Source organism: Alligator sinensis, unplaced genomic scaffold (assembly GCF_000455745.1).
Source record: "Alligator sinensis unplaced genomic scaffold, ASM45574v1 scaffold1248_1, whole genome shotgun sequence".
In the NCBI taxonomy this organism is placed as follows: Eukaryota; Metazoa; Chordata; order Crocodylia; family Alligatoridae; genus Alligator; species Alligator sinensis.
The window spans coordinates 101,372-119,976 of record NW_005842645.1 but is presented as its reverse complement, the minus strand read 5'-3'; the positions used below and the strand labels follow the sequence as shown (position 1 = coordinate 119,976).

Here is an 18,605-nt window from a genome sequence, read left to right as displayed (position 1 = left end):
TGAAGTTACCACGACCCAGCCCCCTGATGTGAAGATGAAAGCTTATGAAGTAACTAGGGGTCTAGAGAGCTGCAGTCAGCAGCTGCATGGGACTTCTGATGAGTTCCACCAAACAGTGGAGTAAAGAAACAGTAACCTTTGAAATAAAAGCCACAGGAAACAGTCGAACAGTTTGTTTCTCATTTTGGCAACCCACTGCAAATGAAGCCAGATACAAATGACCCCTATTACAAAAAGCCCAGGATCTACTGTGTTACGGAACCAAAGTACCCAGTCTATTCTGCGATATCATGTTCCACTGTTTTGAAAAAATTACCGAACTTTTGCTCAGATTGCTCATGTACTTTTAATAGCTCTTTGGAAGGGCTCCAATGCTATTAGAAGTTTTCACTTTTAATGAAGTTCAAATAAAAAGCAAAACAAATGAATTGATCTCTCCTTTCCAATAGCCTCCACCAAAATATTAGCTCTCAGATGTTAGTTTGATGCAAACACCCTTTTATCTAAGCTTTTTGAAAAAAGTCCAAATACAACTCATTACATAATAAGTTTTATTAACAAGACGATACATTAGCATTTGTTTTGAAAAGCTTAGGCCTTGCTAAGCATTTTTAAATCAAAGCAATTATGTAAGCTACTTTCAGTACAGAAAAAAAAATCAACTACATTCACACACACAACTTTGAATTTAATCCAATAAAACAGTCATATCAACACTTACATTTTACTGAATACAAAGCTGTTTTTAAACAAAAGGAAAGCACATTGCTGTGGTTCGGAAAAATCCATGTTCTACTACAGAATCAGCTGCATTCATAATGAAACTAAGCTTAGGACAAAGAACATTCTTCCTAGAAGCTCAAAGTAAGACTTGTACTTTCTTAACTAGGAAATGCCATGCAGACTTATAATTCATTTTGTTTTTGTTTTATTTTGTGAGTTTTTTTAAGAAAAAAAATTACTAGGTCAGACCTATAACACTAACTTTTCTAGAAATCTGTTTATAAAATGATCTCTCCCCTTCATACTAAAAACTTAGTTACATAGAATGTGCTATCCACCCTCTCACAAATGCTATTTGTGGGACTTTGAATACTGTCCCACTCACCTCTCAGGCCCCAATGATAATTGCTCTACTGGGTACAGTAATCAAACAATTTGCAGAAAGTCTAACAAGATCTAAATCTGCTAACTTTTCTTTGTAGAAATACAAGTACGTAAGTACATGGCACAAATGCAGGAGGTATGCTGCATTAACTCAGTACTTTTATTCAAGCATACTTGCATTCCACAAGGATTCTATGGCTGCTGCCCATTCAATAGTTCTACCAAGGCACTATACAATCATTAAAACTCTAACACTCTCCAAGATGCACTGGAGAACATTTGTTAACGTGTTTAAGTTGTTAAAAAGCCCTGAGTCAGAACTTTCATACTTGCTGTAGTTATAGCTATAGAAAATGGCACACAAACTTTTTTAGACAATAAACTTTGTTTTGTGAATAAAATGAATTATGTATTATGTAGAAGAAAATAGCATATGAAATGCAGCAACTTAGAAAAAGGAAAAAAAACCCAGGAACGTACAGTACTGTGGCAATCATATCTCTACTGTAGATCATTTATACAGTGAGCAGTAACCCATCAGGACATTATTCAGGCACCGAAACTGATGCAAAACAAAAACTGTAGTGTTCTTCTACCCCTTTCCAAAGATAAAGAAGAATTAGTGTAGACTGTAGAACTTAACTCTCTAAGAGAAAAGGAGGTAGTTACTAAACGTAACATTAGTGTTTTACAAGTTAAAACTTGAGACTCATCCATTCAGCACTAAGAATGGTCCAGGCTCTGCAATTCCCTAGCTACCATTGAAAAGAGCAAAATTAAATGTCTGACATTTAATTTTTAATATTACAGAGTTCAGAGACCAAATACTCAAAGCATCTTCAACAAATTAGTTTATATATGCTGCAAAATTTCATTAACACTGAGATATAAATTAGTAAAATGAAATCTCTACCAACTATCTACACAAAAATAGCAAGGTCAAAGCAGATTTTTAAGAGCTAATTTCACAAGTCTGTAAAATGAGATTTAAAATTGTTAATGTAAAACTAAAATGACAACATTTTACTTGTGAAAATCCACTGTAATCTCTATACAGTTCAAGTTTAGAACTCAACTAGTTTTAAAAGGAACTTTCACATTTACAAAGTAACTTGAGTTTACTGTCTTTCCAGTTTAACAAAGGGATCCTGTTTAAAGTAACCTAGAACTACTTAGTGTTTTAAAAAAAGGAAAATATATATTAAATGGCCCAAATCCTGAAAAGTGCCAAATGCCTTCAAACTGGCACTCACTATATAGCAGGAGGTACGAACAAGGCAATGGGCCCGAAAGGTACTTTGTTCTAAATATACAATCAGGAACATAAAGAAGTTCTGAAGTGTTTAAGCTCATTAGCTTATTAAAAAACTGCATCAGTTTGGACTTAAGACATCATGCTTCCTTTAAAAGTATGCGTGTAGAACCAACTTCAATTTGCTCTTAACACATGGGAAGGAAGATGCTCAAGCAAATCTTTTAGAATATTCTGCATGTAATTGGTACACTATAACTTTAAAGCACTTGTGAAAGTGTATCAAGACATTCAGGAGGCAAGGACTTCTTAGGTGGGTATCTTTTACTGGACCAACTATGTAGCTAAGATAGAGTTAAAGTTAAAGCTATCCCAGTTACATAGCTGTCCAATAAAAGATACCACCCTAAGAAATCCTTGCCTCATATAACTTCTGGACCATCACAGCTATAATGTCACTCTTTACCATCATATCAAGATATATACAATTGAAGAAGTTCTTCCAATATATTTAATTCCAAAACAACTTTAACACTTGGGGAATTGTTCTATGACTAAGAAAGAAAAACCTGAAAAGATGCCTGAACTTCTTAAATAAGTGCATTAAATTAATGCCAACTATTTACTGATTTTACTCTGGTTCCCTGTTTTGGTAAAAAAGTCATCTTTTGCTCAATAACACTCACTCACACTCCTCTTTTTCCCTACTTGCCATAATTTTCCATCTACCTTTTTGAGTCTTACCTTTTCTTTTCTTTTTTCTTCTTCTTTTTTTTGACATCCTGGTTACCACATAAAGGGTATCCAAAAGAAGCCTGCAAGCGTTTCAGAAAATATTGGCTAGCACACACACTATTATTAAAGAGTGTGAATACACTGTGCAACAGTCTGATAAAGCAGATTTCTTCAGTACTAGCTACATAATTAGCTTCAATCTGTATTGCAATCAGAAAGCAGGGTGTAAATCTAACCAGATTTATATCATATTGTTTATGATATTCTTTCTTAACTAAAAAGTCATTTTAAATTAAATTTCCATTTTACAGATTTAAAGAAACAGTTGACCTGTAACTAGAATCCAATGTTAGCATCTTAAACACCAAGTCAAAGCTGTACAACTACTAATTTAATAAAATTCCTAACCAAACTATTAGGCTCAATGTCATGAAAATATCACATTAAATCTCTGAAATGTATTTTTTATTTCCATCTGAACAAAACACTGTTTACCAAGGATGAATACAAATTGAATAGATCTATTAAGTTGTAATAACAAAGACAAACCAAGGATGTAGAAAGTAAAGCTCTAAGGAAAAGCACCTTCAGCTCTTTTTACTTTTAAAAGCAAGTGTGGAATTGAAACATATAAAGTAAATGGGTAACAAATTTCTTCTCACCTTCGGATGCAACTTATGCGCTCTAAGAAGCTGCAACGCCGGTAGAATTTCCCTCCTATTTTCTATTCTGGATGCTTTGTTTTAGTTCACTAGAAAAAAAATCTCACCCAGGTGACACACACAGCTAATGCCCAGTTGAATCATGTTCAAGTATTAGTTGGATCCTAAATTAACATTTAATCAAACAAAACCAGAAAATCTGAGATCAGACAGAAGAGAAAAAGCACAGTTAGTGAAATCCTGATGCTACTGAAGCCAAAATACTCACCGACTTCAAGGAAGGAAAAAACACTCTCTGAATTCTATAGAGGATAAGATTTCACCCAGAGTTTAACTCATGTGGAAAACTGCATGAAAAATAATGGTCATAATATTGGCTTGCTCCAAGGCTTAAGTTTTAGGAAAATATCAGTTGTTATGGCATAGAAATTAACCAAATGAATATAACTGGTGGGGGGTGTCAAGTTTGATCTGCATTTCCCAAGCAGTGATAAACGGACAGTCTTTATACTGATTTAATGGAAACTTTCTGAAAAATAAGGATCCAGTGCTCAAAAAATGTGTCTATTAAGGTGGAAGGATAAGGAAAGAGTTTTCCTATCATGAGGGGAAATGCTGTAGATTACAAGTCACAGAATCAGGCCAAATAACAAGAAGATAAAGCACTAGGAACTATGAAATCATTTTCCTAAGAATTGGAAAATACCTTGCATCAGAGATTCTGTAGGTATTCAAGAGCACAGAATAAAATTTCTCTCAAATTTGAGAAATCCTATATCTAGCCAGGGCAGCAAATTCCAATCTTTGCTGCTAAAGCAATCAGAATCAGTTTTGAGACAAAATGGTCACCAAAACATTGTTTCTTATAGAAATTATGAGCAACTTTTTACAGTAAAGGGTCTAAAAGAAGCAAGCGTGAGAGAACTATTTCATCCGACCAGAAATAATCTATGTATTATAGCAACACATAGGAAGAAGTGACTTAACATCAGAAAACTGAATACTGATTTGGATTAAAGTAAGATTTTGATATTCATTGCAAAACTACTGAAAAGAGTATAAAATTGAGAAAGAAGCTGGAGGGAAATTTTGCTATCGTCTTTCATCACATGATTTTCCAAGAAACCACTAGAGTTTCCTATCACCATCTAGGTTAGTAATTCTCAAGCAGGGTGTCACAAGATGCTGTCAAGGGTGCCATGCAATGTTAGGCGTGCAAAAATTATTCATAAGGTAAACCCAGAGATTTCAAATAGGAATCCACAGTATTAAAAATGCACTGAGACCTGCTGTGGTCTTTCTGAATTCTTTGCAGCAAAAGAATTCTGTAGTCAAAAGAGAGAGAAAGGGGTGCTTTGAGTCTAAAAAGGTTGAGAACCACTGGTCTAGATGGACTGATTGCATATTGCTCAGTCAGTAAGAGCAACTGTTGAAGTGCTTTGGAGTAAATATTTGCCACGACTAGTTGCACAAATTCTGAATTTAACTCCATTTCTGAAATTTGACTTGTGGTCCCGTTCTCCAGGAGAACACAACTGTTATTGAGCAGCTCTCTGTGTTTAGGCATTACCGGCAGTAGTATCCGAAGAACCAAGCAGATTTTTAAGTGCCACTTAAATCATAGTTAACTCCCACAACCAGTTTCAATCCTTCTAGCCATGTTTCCTAAAACCCAAAGACCTGTCAACACCAACTTAACAATATTAGCTACTAAATGGTCCCAACTGGGTTCTGAAGTTAATACCTGACTGAGATGAACAGACATAAAATTCATCTCCTTTGCTGCTGTACAGTACAGTACAGCTGCTACTGTTGCCTAGAGACAATTTTTTGAAGGCTGACTTAATAGAGCAAACATCCATTATTTTGTTTAAGGAATACAAAATCTGCAACAGAAAAGTCTTTAAAACACATTTAGGATTTTTCAACAGAACCAAAGGTAAAACTGTATCACCCAGATTCTTAAAATCACAAGACCCAAAATTGTTCAGTGGCCATAGCGGCTATATTTTAAACATTTCTATTTTAAGGTGTAAAACTAATAAAATGTCTAATGGTGTGATTGCTCTTCTTTTCAGGGTATTTGAAAAATAATTTTACATATTAATTATTTTGCTAAATGGATTAAAATTTCTACTTTAATTTAACTTGATCCTGTAAAACTGAAGTATAATGTTGGGAACACAACCTTTGTAAATTTACTTCCTTTTATTAATTCTAGACATTAATCTGAATCCACATATAGCTGAACAAGGCACATTAAAAAGTTATCCTGGGGTTATTGTCTAATGCCCGATCTTATAGGAACTGTATGGTATTGAGTATTACTTTGAATACTTTGTGCTGATTTTGCACTACTGTACCTTTCAAGACAAAATTACTGTGAGGTCATTTGACAACTGAGCATACACTGAAGATGTGAAAACTAAAAATCTATATTTGAAAGCAAGTGACAGTATAAAAAGTACATCACTTGCTGGCAGACAGAGTTTACACATAAATAGAAAATTTTAAAGATACAAAAACAGAAATCAAGATTGTCCCTTAACACTTGGAACTTTAAGGGGGAAAAGACTGCTTTATTAGGTTAGCCTAAGCTTAAGTGTCTCCTAACAGTACAACTACCAGCTAACTGTTCAAATACTGTTTGGTGCAAAAGAATACACCAAAGTCTTTTTGGTGCATTCACAGTCTTTAAGCAATTACACATGCTGCTTTATAAGAAATGTATATTTGTTAGAACCTTCAACAGCCTTTCAAAGCTTACGGAGATTTGACGAGCAAAACATACTAAGAACTGAAGAAACTAACAGAGGACACTTGTTTTATTACTCAATACAAAAGGATTCTTCGTTCAATAGCCTTGCGGCATATAGGGCATTCACTCATTCGGTCTCCACAAAGCTGACACGTTCCATGACCGCAGAGGAAAATCATGTTCTTCAGACGATCCAAACACACAGGGCACATGGTCTGTAAAACAGTTTGACATAATTAATGTCAAAGGGAAGAAAACCCCTACTTTGTAATCTAGGAACTACTGGAAATGTAACAATATGCCACAGAAAAACCAAGTCATAGAATAGATATTCAATAACCTGCCTTTATTACTAAATATAGAATAGCAAATTTTACTAGTTGCATTTAACCTGTAATTTAATATTTCTTTCTGCAGTTTATTCACAAAAGGGTAACAATTCAGTTTTCTCAACTCATTTCTTCATAAATAAGTAAATCCTGCAGTAGGCAGATGAGAGTGTCAGCTGGGCCTTCAAATATGACATAAATAAGCAATATTCAACTGCAGTTTTTTCAAGTTCTTGATGTAATTTTCAGGAAAGAAAAATCTAAGTGCACTTATTTGTTTAAATCAGTCATTCATTCTCAAATGGAGCGCCACAATACTCTTTCAGGTGTGCTGTGGCAGACAGCTGGAATTGCCCTATGTGCCTCAGCACACAGCCAGATAAACCAAGAGAGACAGGCACACCAGTTTTCTCAGTCTGGCTCCCTCATCGTACAGGACAGTTTCTCTCTTTCCACAAGGAGCATGGGGGGCCAGACTGGGAAGTGCTAACGCTATAAAAAGGAGAATCTTCAGGCTTTATGCTTACTTGGCTGTGCAATGAACCATGTTGGGCAGTCCCAGCTGGCTGTTGTAGCAGTACCTCAGTTGAGAACTGCTGAGGTAAGCCAAAGGAACACAAGAATGGTTCTCAACCAGGGATACTACCAAATTAAAAAAAATTAAAAAAATCTCTATCTATCTGGGGAGCCCTCCTGTATTTATATCTCTATTATCTCTCTCTGTCTCCCTCTATATATAGGAGGGCTGCCCTGATTCTAAACAGGTTGAGAACCACTAGTTTAAAAAGTACAACATATTTACTTATCTCAACTTTCCACATACAAACACGAGACCTAGCCGGACCCAAAAAGAGTAAAGGTCAAAAGCTGCATCAGACTAGCACACTGTAATGTTATTACATTAACGAGCTGTTAAATAAACACACTGCTTATAAAGCATAGAATTTACAATACCATCTATTGATGTGCTTACAAGACATCTGTATCATATTACTCACAACTGTAGCAATGACTAGTAGAATCCTTTAAATAACATACAAATCAAAAACTTTAATATTATACACTAAGTTTCCAAATCCATGTTTTCTGAACACCCCTAAACTGTGTACTGTTTTTTCTAACGTATTCTCTAAGTCACTCTACGTTTCCCATAGAAGTTCATTATAGAGAGAGGTGTACCTACAGTAGTATGACTACAGAATGTATCTTAAGTACGCCTCCAATTCTACTGACTAAATAGGCATTTACTTGGAATGGTTAAGGAATGACAATTTCTGCATTTGTATAGGAATATGGGACTAGATAACCCTCAAAGTCCCTTTCAACTATGATTTCTATGTATTAGAAAGATGACACATTAAATTTGGCTAAATTCCATACAACCATTTAATTTATATGAAGTCAGTATACTGAGGGAGCTACTAAAATACTTTAAAGTGAGATCTTGAACTCTTCAAAGCAATTTACATTTGCAATTTCATTCATTCTCAAGGGGAAAAAATTGGTAACTCTAAATTAATAAAATTATGTTCTATTAAAGCCTTGCAAAGGACCAACTAAATCAGTGCTTCCACTCCATTCCTCACTCAAGCTAAATGTTTACTTTCATGTTTTATTGGGACACCTATGTAGCATCCTTATTATCTGTGGTAACTGTGTCCAAGTAAAAGAAGATTCTTCATTGATAACCTATGAGTATGAAGCAGCTTTCTCCTGTAGCATATCCATAAATCAATAGAGCAAAAGGAAATCCATGTGGAAAATGACTTGGAATATAAACCCCAAATCTCATCCTCTGTGGAAAGCCTTGAAATCCTTCTTGTATGTGCTATAGTCATGCACCTTATGTTTGAGTCTAATCATAAGATACAAGTCAGAATCTAGAATCCATTTCTCTCCAATACTCTGAACAATAATTTGAAAATGAATATACACATGATAGAACTCTGTCAATGTACATTCTGCCCAAGGAATGAAGGTAGAATTCATTTTGATTACTCATTTACTTGCAACTTCAGTTAAACATTAGTGTTTCAACCTCAAAATGAGGACTTCTCCCAACTGTATGCAGTGCTATCAAATAACTCACATTCCACCTTAATGTAACTGGTGAATATTAACTGCAAGTCACTAGTTTCATTTTAATACAATATTTTAATGTCTACTCACTTCCACATAGTAGCAGTTTTAAATAACAGTCTAGGAGTGGTAAGTCTTCTTGCCTGCCTTCCAAGGCTATCCTTATTAGTTGTAAGGCTCCTTTCCATCTTTTGTAATAAGGAAAGCAAACAACTGGTAGGTATTTCAGCTTTATTATTATTTTGCCAGAACATGCTTTAACCTGCTTTTGGTGCCAAGTCAATCTTTTTTATATTTGACATCCCATGTCATATAGATAAAAGATATTTAACTCCTTTCCGCTGCAGGGTAACATGAAAATTCTGTCCTTGGAGCAGATAGATATCTTCATTCTAAAATACCATCAGAAAGGCATCTAGTCTGTTCTTAGTAATATAGTGATCTACAGATAAAGTTAAGATAATTTCAAAAAGTGGCGATTGTAACAAGAAACTATTACCAGCATACAATATTGCTAAAAAGTCTATTTGAGCATTACCCTCTCATCAAAAGTCTGGTAAGGGTGTCAAGTTAGACCCTGTATCAATCCTTTATTTCTGATAACATGCCTCCAAAAAATGTACAGATGCAATGTGATATTGAAGTAAATCCATTTAAAACAGTATAAAAATGGTGATTTAATTTACAAAGAATGGTAAAATACAATTTATTTGAAAATGAGAGTGGCTAATATTCAGGGAATCCCTGAAAACTTATGAGTGGAATTTAGCTGACATTAGACATCACTTCTGCCTGACATCAGAAATAGCTTCAAAAGCTTATTGCAGTAGCATATCAAAGTAACAGTAAAAGTAAGAGTTGAAACTCAGGTTTATACCTGTTGAAAAGAGCAAGCAAAAATTAAGAACACACAAATACCAAGGTAATATTATGAGTAAACTGTTGAAGCAAATAACGAAACACTACACTTAAAATAATTCTAAGGGCTCTTGGCAGAAATTACATTTATCATGCAATTAAAATGTTATCAGTTGCAGAAAACCCTCAACTGCCAGACTTGAAATGGACATTTTGTGCCACACAGACCAATATCAACATCTCTTGCTTTGAACTCCACAAAGTGCCCACCATGTCATGGTAATGAATACAGACTTCATCACCAAGTCTACCAACACCTCCTAATGCACACTTGTGTGAGCACGCAGCTAGACACAGTGTTCAGGACCAAGGGTGTGCACTGAAACATTGTCTTATAGGGAACAATGAAACCGAAGTATGGGGAAGTGCAATCATGCTAGACGATAGGCTGGGGGTTCAGGCTGACCTGGATAGGCTTGCAAGGTGGATGGATCAAAACCTGATGACATTCAACACTGCTAAATGTGAGGTGCTCTACCTCGGGAGAAAGAACTCACATCATACTTATAGTCGTGGCAGTGCTCACTAGCACCATGACCGAAAGAGACTTGGGGGTCAAGATTAATCACAAGATGAACATGAGCCACGAATGCCATGCTGCTGCTGGCAAAGCAAATAAAACTCTGGCTTTCATCCCCTGGTGCATCTCAAGCAAGACACAAGTCATCCTCCTGCTTTACTTGGCCTTGTGAAGCCGCAGCTAGAGTACTGCATTCAATTCTGGACTCCTTTCCTTTAGAAAGGATGTGGAGAAGCTTCAACAGGCTCAAGGCATTAGTAGGAGAAGCAATGTAGGACCAGGGATGGAAGGCGAATGGGGTGCATGAAAAGCGGCTGTTCCTCAAGGACATGATCCTCAAAGCACAAAAGAAAACTGTTCCCATGAAGAGGAACGGTACCAAAAGGGCTGGCAAGCCCTCCTGTCTCAATAGGGACATTGCGGTCCTCTTGAAAAAGAAACAAGAGGCGTACATGCAGTGGAAGCTAAGGACAGTCCTCAAGGAGGACTATACAACAGTGGTCCGTGCTTGCAGGGAAATGATTAGGAAAGCTAAGGCAGCGACTGAGTTTAAGTTAGCCAAAGGAGCCAAGGACAATGAGAAGTCCTACTTTAGGTATGAAGAGAGCAGAAGCAAAACAAATGGAAGCATGGGTCCCCTGCTTAACACCTCGGGACAGCTGGTAACGGACACTCAGGAAAAAAACTGAACTCCTGAATGCCCACTTTGCTTCAGTATTTTACCAGACAATGAGGAAAGACAAGCGAGATAAGGATCACAGGGGGCATGGTGGGAAGGACAGCCTTCCCACTGTGGATGCTGAGCTGGTGCAAAACCAACTAGAAAAGCTAGACATTTACAAGTCAGCAGGACCATATGGACTTCACTCTTGCTGATGGAGCTGGCTGTGGTCACTGCAGAACACCTGGCAAAACTCTTTCAGAAATCACGGCACACAGGGGAGAGGGCCAACATTGTGCCCATCTTCAAGAAGAGGAAGAGGGAGGACCTGGGCAACTATAAGAGAATCAGCCTAACTTCCATCCCAAGTAAAAACCTGGAAAAATTCATTAAAGAACCTATATGCGATATGCTTGTTGAGGGTAAGATTCTGAACGACAGCCAGCATGGCTTCATCACGGGTAGGTCTGGTCTTACCAATTTCATCTCCTCCTATGAACAGGTCTCTCGCCACCTGGACACGGGAGAGAAGGTCAACGACATATACCTAGACTTCCAAAAGGCTTTTGATCTAGTATCCCATGATATCCTTGTGGAAAAATTGAATGAGTGTTGGCTTAACTGTTCAACAGTTCAGTGGGTGGAAAACTGGCTGCATGGTAGGACCCAGAGAGTTCTCATAAATGGATCTGTGTTGTCCTGGCAAGAAGTGGCCAGTGGTGTGCCTCAGGGGTCTGTGCTTGGCCCAGTGCTTTTCAACATCTTTATCAATGATTTGGGCGTGGGGGTGAAAAGCTCACTGGCCAAGTTTGGGGACAACACCAAGTTATGGGGGAGCGTGGTCATGCCAGAAGATAGGTTGCAGATACAGGTGGACCTGGACAGGCTAGAGAGCTGGGCAGAGCGGAACCAGATGAAGTTCAACACTCAGAAGTGTAAGGTGCTCCACCTGGGGGCAAACAATCCCCAACATACCTACAGGCTCAGTGACGACAATTTGACATGCACCACAGCCGAAAGGGACCTAGGGGTAGTGATCGACCATCTCATGAACATGAGCCTGCAGTGCAATGCTGTGGTCACCAGGGCAAACAACATGCTAGCATGCATTAACCGTTGCATTCCGTGAAAAACTAAGGAAGTGATACTGCTACTGTACTCTGCGCTGGTGAGACTGCAGCTGGAGTACTGTGTCCAGTTCTGGGCACCACAGTCTAACCAGGACATGGAAAAACTTGAGAGGGTCCAGAGAATAGCCACCCATATTATCAGGGACTTGCAAGACAAGCCATATAAGAAGAGGCTGAGGGACCTGGGCCTCTTCAGCCTACAGAAAAGAAGGCTGAGAGGGGACTTGGTAGTGGCTTACCACTACATCAGGGAACTACATCAAGAACTTGGTGAACAGCTGTTCACCAGGGCACTACATCAAGAACTTGGTGAACAGCTTTTCACCAGGGCACCCCTGGGGAAGACCAGGAGCAATGGATACAAATTCCCGGAAGTCTGCTTTAGGCTCAATCCCAAGAAAAACTCCTTCACAGTCCAGGTGTCCAGACTGTGGAATAAACTCCCTCTGGTGGTGGTGCAGTCACCTTCCCTGGAAATCTTCAAAAGGAGACTGGACAGTCACCTCGCTGGGGTTACTTGACCCCAGCTGTCTTTTCCTTCCTAGTGCAGGGGGACTAGACCTGCTGACCTACAAGGTCCCTTCCAGCCCCTAACAATCTATGAACTTAAGCGTGACAGAGTCCAGAGGAGAGCCACGCACCTAATTAGAAGTCAAAGAGAGTGGGCCTTATGAGGAGAGGCTGAGGCATGGGACTCTTCAGCCTGGAGAAAAGAAGGCTCACGGGTGACTTGGTGGCAGCCTATAAGTATATAAGGGATGTGCATCAGGAACTGGGAGAACATCTGTTCACCAGGGCACCCCAAGGGAAGACGAGGTCTAATGGTCATAAACTGCTGGAAGACTATTTTAGACTGGACATAAGGAAAAACTTCTTTAACATCCGAGTCTCCAGAGTCTAGAATAGACTCCTCCTAGAAATGGTGCAAGCATCTACTCTGGATATGTTCAAGAAATGCCTGGATGCTCACCTTGCTGGGGTCCCCTGACCCCAGCTGACTTCCTGCCCTTTGGGCAGGGGGCTGCACCCAACGATCTTGCGAGGTCCCTTCCAGCCCTAACATCTATGAAGCTCTATGGCACATTCCTTCCTAACACGTTCTACTGAAAATGGCTACAAATGAGGACGGCTTGTTCTAGAACCAGCCACAGACTTCTGATTACTGAAAAAAGTATAGACTGATGGGAGAAGGGAGACAACAGCAAAAGAGTAAGAAATTCAGGAAGAGGAAGGGCATTTTCCTTGAAACCTGTGCCAAGCTAGTCCAACAGCTGCTGAAGCAGATCACCAACATTAAAATCTCTAACTGTGAAGAAGTGAACGGCAATAGTGACTTGGAGGGTGGTAACCCCTGACTGCTACTGAGCCATTTTGGTATGAGCAACTGCTGCTGGAATACTGTGTGTAAGGAGTACACAGCCATAAAGAAGGGTTTCAAGTCTTTCCTCCTAACACTTTCAACCCTCCCCCCGAGTTAGGTGGGGGTGATTAGTGGGAAACAGTGCAATTGTTTCTCTCTCCCTTCCAGGATACATCAGTCCTTTTCTCCATCATGCTGCTGAGTACTGTGGACCACAGTGGGAACCCGAACCATGCCAGTGCCACACTGTATATGTCCAGCCCTATTGGTCTACTCATTCGATTTGGACATCTGCCACGTAACTACCATCCTGTGGAACTACTGTGATTCTTTTATACTGGACTTGTGCCAAAATATAAGTACGTGCTTAGTGATCAATAAAGCTCTTTTAACAAGCAAAAGGTCTTATCTAGCAAAAACAAAAACCTAGCCACACAGTGAACAACAAAATGCACTGAAATAGCAAAGAGTCTTCAAAAGACTGGAATTAGGGCAGAGTGCAAATGGAAAACTGCTTAACTTTATGAACAGCACAGGAACTTTAAATCCAGCAGGAGGCAATCCTCAGTCTCAGAAGAAAGACTACCCCCTGCCCACTGCAAGGTCAAGGGCCCTATGGACTTGAGTGAGAGGTATCAGGTTGGCACGAAGGAGGGAAAAAAGCAGTTCTCCCTGTCTCTGGTAGGGGAACAGAAGCCTAGGGCTCTGTTGTCCATGTTGTTAACCCTAGAAATCTGTTTTCATCAAGTGCTGCAGCACGTTGAGTAACTTGACTCCCACATTAAAAGCAGCTGCTGAAGACATTCATAGCAAAGGATGAGAGTGGGCAAAGGAGCTAGAGTGGAACTTCCTCAACTGGCGGGTTATGCAATCCAGTATCAGGCGCTTCATTTACAGCTCAAATTAGAGGCTTCCCTAGAGAAACTCCAATGTCTCTTTTACCACAGTCACTGCTTCCTTGGTCATTCCAGAGCCCTCTTGACCAGGTTCTGCATCACTGTTCTTGCCTGGCTCATGTCCTGCTGCAAAATCTCCACACAATGGTCCTTGAACTGTTCCATCTAGACCTTTTTGAGAAATCCACCAAATTTCTTCCCAGGAGCATTTCGTCTGTCCTCTTCTTCCATTACTCATGTGCACCAGGTACTGGGTGTCAGTGCTTGCAACCCTTAAGCTGTAGGAGCTGCAGCTGCTGACCCTGGAAGCAGAGAAATGTACTGAATGGTCACTGTTCAATCCTCTGCTTCAGAAATCCTTTTCTTTCCTATAATTTGTGGGATGCCATACCTAGAACCTTTTCTGAATACCTTGATCTGAGATTGGACACCTAAAAGGAGTGCATGGGTTTCGCCACACTTTCCAGAAGGTGGGAATACACTTCTAGGTCATGAGTGTGAGCAAGCAGCTGGGAAAGGGTGGGAAATGCTCTTGGGCATGCAAGTGCCATGCGCATGATACCTGTTGATTTTCCCATGCAATCCCCATTTTGGGAAGAGGGAATCCTGGTGAATGTGACAAAAGTGCAGCAGAAGTATGTGTTCAAAGCCAAAGAGAATCTTGCTAGATAAGCTTTGTTTATTCACCAGGATGATACCCACTGAGGTCTTAGAGGAGTGGGAAGCACAGCCAATTATTCAGCAACTGTGGACAAACCTTCACCTTCTTCCAGCAATATAAAAACTTGGCCTGAGCACTACACCTGCACTTCATGTACACCTTTATTTCAAAGCTGTTGTGATCCAAGTCCTACAATAATCAAAGCAAGATGGGTTTGGAAGACTGTAAGCACAACTCAGGGCTTGGGGAGACTACACTTGTGCTCGAATGTGCTGGTGTGCATGCACCTGCTAATGGAACTGGCTGCACTAGAAAATAGTGCTGCTTTTAACTATTTGTATTCCACTCGTAAGTGTGCTTAGGTGCTCTTACAATAAGAGGCTAGGGTGTTGAACACAACTTGATTACTTCTGTGCTTGACACGCCCCCCAAAAGGGGAGGGAAAGTGATATGCCACTGCCAGTTCTCAGCTGTCATAGGTGTAGGACACAGGGTGCCAGACACTCACATGTGGTTATTGACGGCTCACCTCTCTAGGGATATGCTTGTTCTCATCTACAAAAAATGGCTGCAGTGAGGCCAGGGTAACATGAATGAGCTGGCACAAAACACACATTCACTTACCGCCTTCATTGGCATCTCCACTACTGAGGGATTTTCTGTCAAAGGCGATAAGGTGGTTGGCAGTGGGGCTGGACAGCTGAGGTTTGGTTTGACAAGACTGGACACCTCCAAACTCAAAGGCTTCCAGACTCTCCTTGAAAAGCTGAGGTAAAAGCTTGGATTCCTGATTATCAAACAAGGCCTACCTCTCTGGAACCACCTCACTGTTAGGCTCCTCCATGTCATTCATGTACATCTAAGTCCATGTTTTGGCCAGATTCAATATTGAACTATGGCTCACTGCTGGTATCTGCTGCCAGGATCATGCTGAGCTTCTCATAAGACAGATGTGTATACAAATCTGGCAGTTGAGTGGAGGGCCCTGACAGACATCCCTGTTTGAGGTCCTTCACCTTTATCCTGCACTGCTGCTCATCCCACAGCTCTCAGCAGCCATCTGCACAGCAGTGACATCCTAGGTGCCCTGGCTGTGGTGAATTTTTCAATGCCTGTTGCACTTTCACCTTGCTAGAGAGAAATGAGATTGAGGGTCTCCTTCTGGTTCCAGGAGTTAGCACAATGAGCTGAAGCAACCTTCTTGAGGAAAGCACCAGATAGCAAAGCTTAAGAGATGAAACACAGGGTAAGGGTGTTTCTGAAAAGGTTCTCCAATTCTTGAAGTACTTGAGCAAGAAACAGATTCTGAGTGTGCCAGATTAAAAAAAAAAAAAAAAAAAAAAGAAACAGTTGAGGTCAGAGGAGTGATCAGCCAGCTCATCTTAGCTCAGAGAGGGTGCAAAACTATGTGGAATGACTTGATTGACCGATCAGCTAAGTCAAAGAGAAGCCACAGAGAGACCAATCCTAACTCAAGCCATTCTACACTAATATGGTCTCATTTACACAGGGGTAAATCAGCTGAAAATTGGGCAAGGCTACACTAGTTTCAAAGTGTGTGTAGTCTGTTCATGGCGTTTTAGAACATTTAATTTGTCCAGACACTTACAATGCTCTTAGTTGATAAATACAGCCATACCCAATTACTTCTGAATGTATAAATCTGCCCAAAGTTGTTTTTTTTTTTAATAAATTTCTCTTTTCCAAGCAAGGATTTTTAAAAGCCTTAACTATAGACTTAAAAAAAATCTTATCTACGACTAATTCAAAATTATATCCACATACCTACCAGTATTTCCTGTTGCAACCCTATATGAGACCACATATTTGCTGGAGCCTGAACAACCGACCTGACAGCAAATGTGCAAAAATGGTTCAATACCGTATAGGAAGGCACACCACCCCTACATTGGGACTGTAAATACTGTGCTGTGAAGAGGAACGTCCAATTGTAATGGCACTCAATGAAAAATAGCTTCACTGTAAAAGAACTATATACAACGTTGTCAAGTCAAAAGACAAAAAAAATATTTCTTTCCTCCTTTCATTCCTACATTTATCAGTTGAGTCGCATATGTCTGTACAGTTACACTAATGAAGAAAATTCCAGTAAACAGCTTGTTAAATATGGCTGCCCATTAATTGATGAACATTTATATGTCAGAGAAGCCAAACACCACTCCTTACTACTCAAAACAAAACTCTCTAGTTAAACAGAAAAAGAGAACTGAAATGTTTGACATTTTGTTTCAAATTCCAAGAGGTTTTATTATGTTTTGTGTTCAAGAAAAAAGTAATGTCCAATTTTTTTTTTTTATTTACCTGTTCTTTGATATCTTGTAACTGTTGTTGAAGCTTCTGTACATCTGCATTAACATTGGTGTTGTCCTTGTCTTTCTGTAAAACTGGAATGTTTCCACTCGCTATAGTTCAGAGAAAATATTAAATACACAATATGTAGCACTAACAAAACAGAAAATCTAGTCTGTTGACACAAGGTATTTCCAGTCATCTGAATTACAGAAATAACACTCTTCAAAAGAAAATGAGTTAATAATCCTATTATATATGACATCACTGGAATGTCAAGCCTAAAACAGAAAATGTATTTGAATAGAATTTTTATAAGCTACTTTTTCCTGACAATTTTTCCCTGTGTTGTTGCTTAAAGTGCCAGCAGACATCTAGGGACCTGTCTTACACTAACATTCACATGGGTGTTACCAACAAGTGAAGTATGCTCGCATATTTCTTTAGTATACTGCTACAGACTGTTGACGATACTCATATTCTACCCAGCAGCGTAACTAGGGCTGGTCAAGAGGGGCACTAAGTTAGGAAGAGAACCAGAATCACCCTCCACATATAGAGTGCATGCCCCAACAGCACTGCTATGGGAACTCCAAAATAGGTTTCTAACTGCTGTTCCACCCCTTTTCAAAGGCTGAGAATGAAGGCTGGATGAAAAGAGCATGGGTTTTTGAGTCACTCACAAATATCATCAGTGGTATCTTCTGTACCTTTCCCACCGCAGCACATAATGAAAGGCACTCTCCTCTCAACCACTGCACGACACTGAACACACTTCTTCATCAGGCTTGCACAGTCTGAAAAAAGAAAAAGACTTCATTCTGAAGTCAGGTAAATTTAGGCATTTTTATTTTAAAACTTTACTCTACCCATGAGTTAATCTACCTACAAGATGAAGCAGTTTCTGCAAAATCCATTTGTGTTGTGTATATATACACATGTAATAAAAGCACAAAAGTTTATCTGTAAACTACACATTGTATGTGACCTGCCTTAATTCCATTGAAAACCATTTCATTTATTTATTTTAACATACTTTGAAAAAGCAATTTTCTGCAAATAAACAAGGACAAGAACTCCACTATTGGGATGAAGTGGCATTTGCTTTTCAGTTTCTTCTAGTGTTTACCAGTGCTGCAGAATTTGTATGCAAGGTCATATACATCTGGGAAGACAGCCTTTAAGAATTTCTCAACCACCTGCTTGTTTCTACAGCCAAAAGTATCA

The 18,605-nt window shown here is 39.3% G+C and overlaps 1 protein-coding gene across 6 annotated transcripts in view; it reads right to left on the bottom strand.

The window, feature by feature from the left end:
• Window positions 1-537: 537 nt before the first annotated feature.
• The window catches only part of MIB1 (mindbomb E3 ubiquitin protein ligase 1), a 104,533-nt gene continuing 86,465 nt past the window's right edge, over window positions 538-18,605 (bottom strand). For 2 of the 6 annotated variants that reach the window (XM_025215453.1, XM_006033621.3), the window contains exons 19-21: window positions 18,062-18,175; window positions 17,391-17,491; window positions 538-6,729 (exon numbers count right to left, since the gene is read on the bottom strand). In XM_025215453.1, the coding sequence (XP_025071238.1) occupies window positions 6,589-6,729; window positions 17,391-17,491; window positions 18,062-18,175 (356 nt within the window). In that variant the 3' untranslated portion in view covers window positions 538-6,588. The other 4 variants (XM_025215454.1, XR_003096222.1, XM_025215456.1 and 1 more) reach the window with 4 other exon arrangements.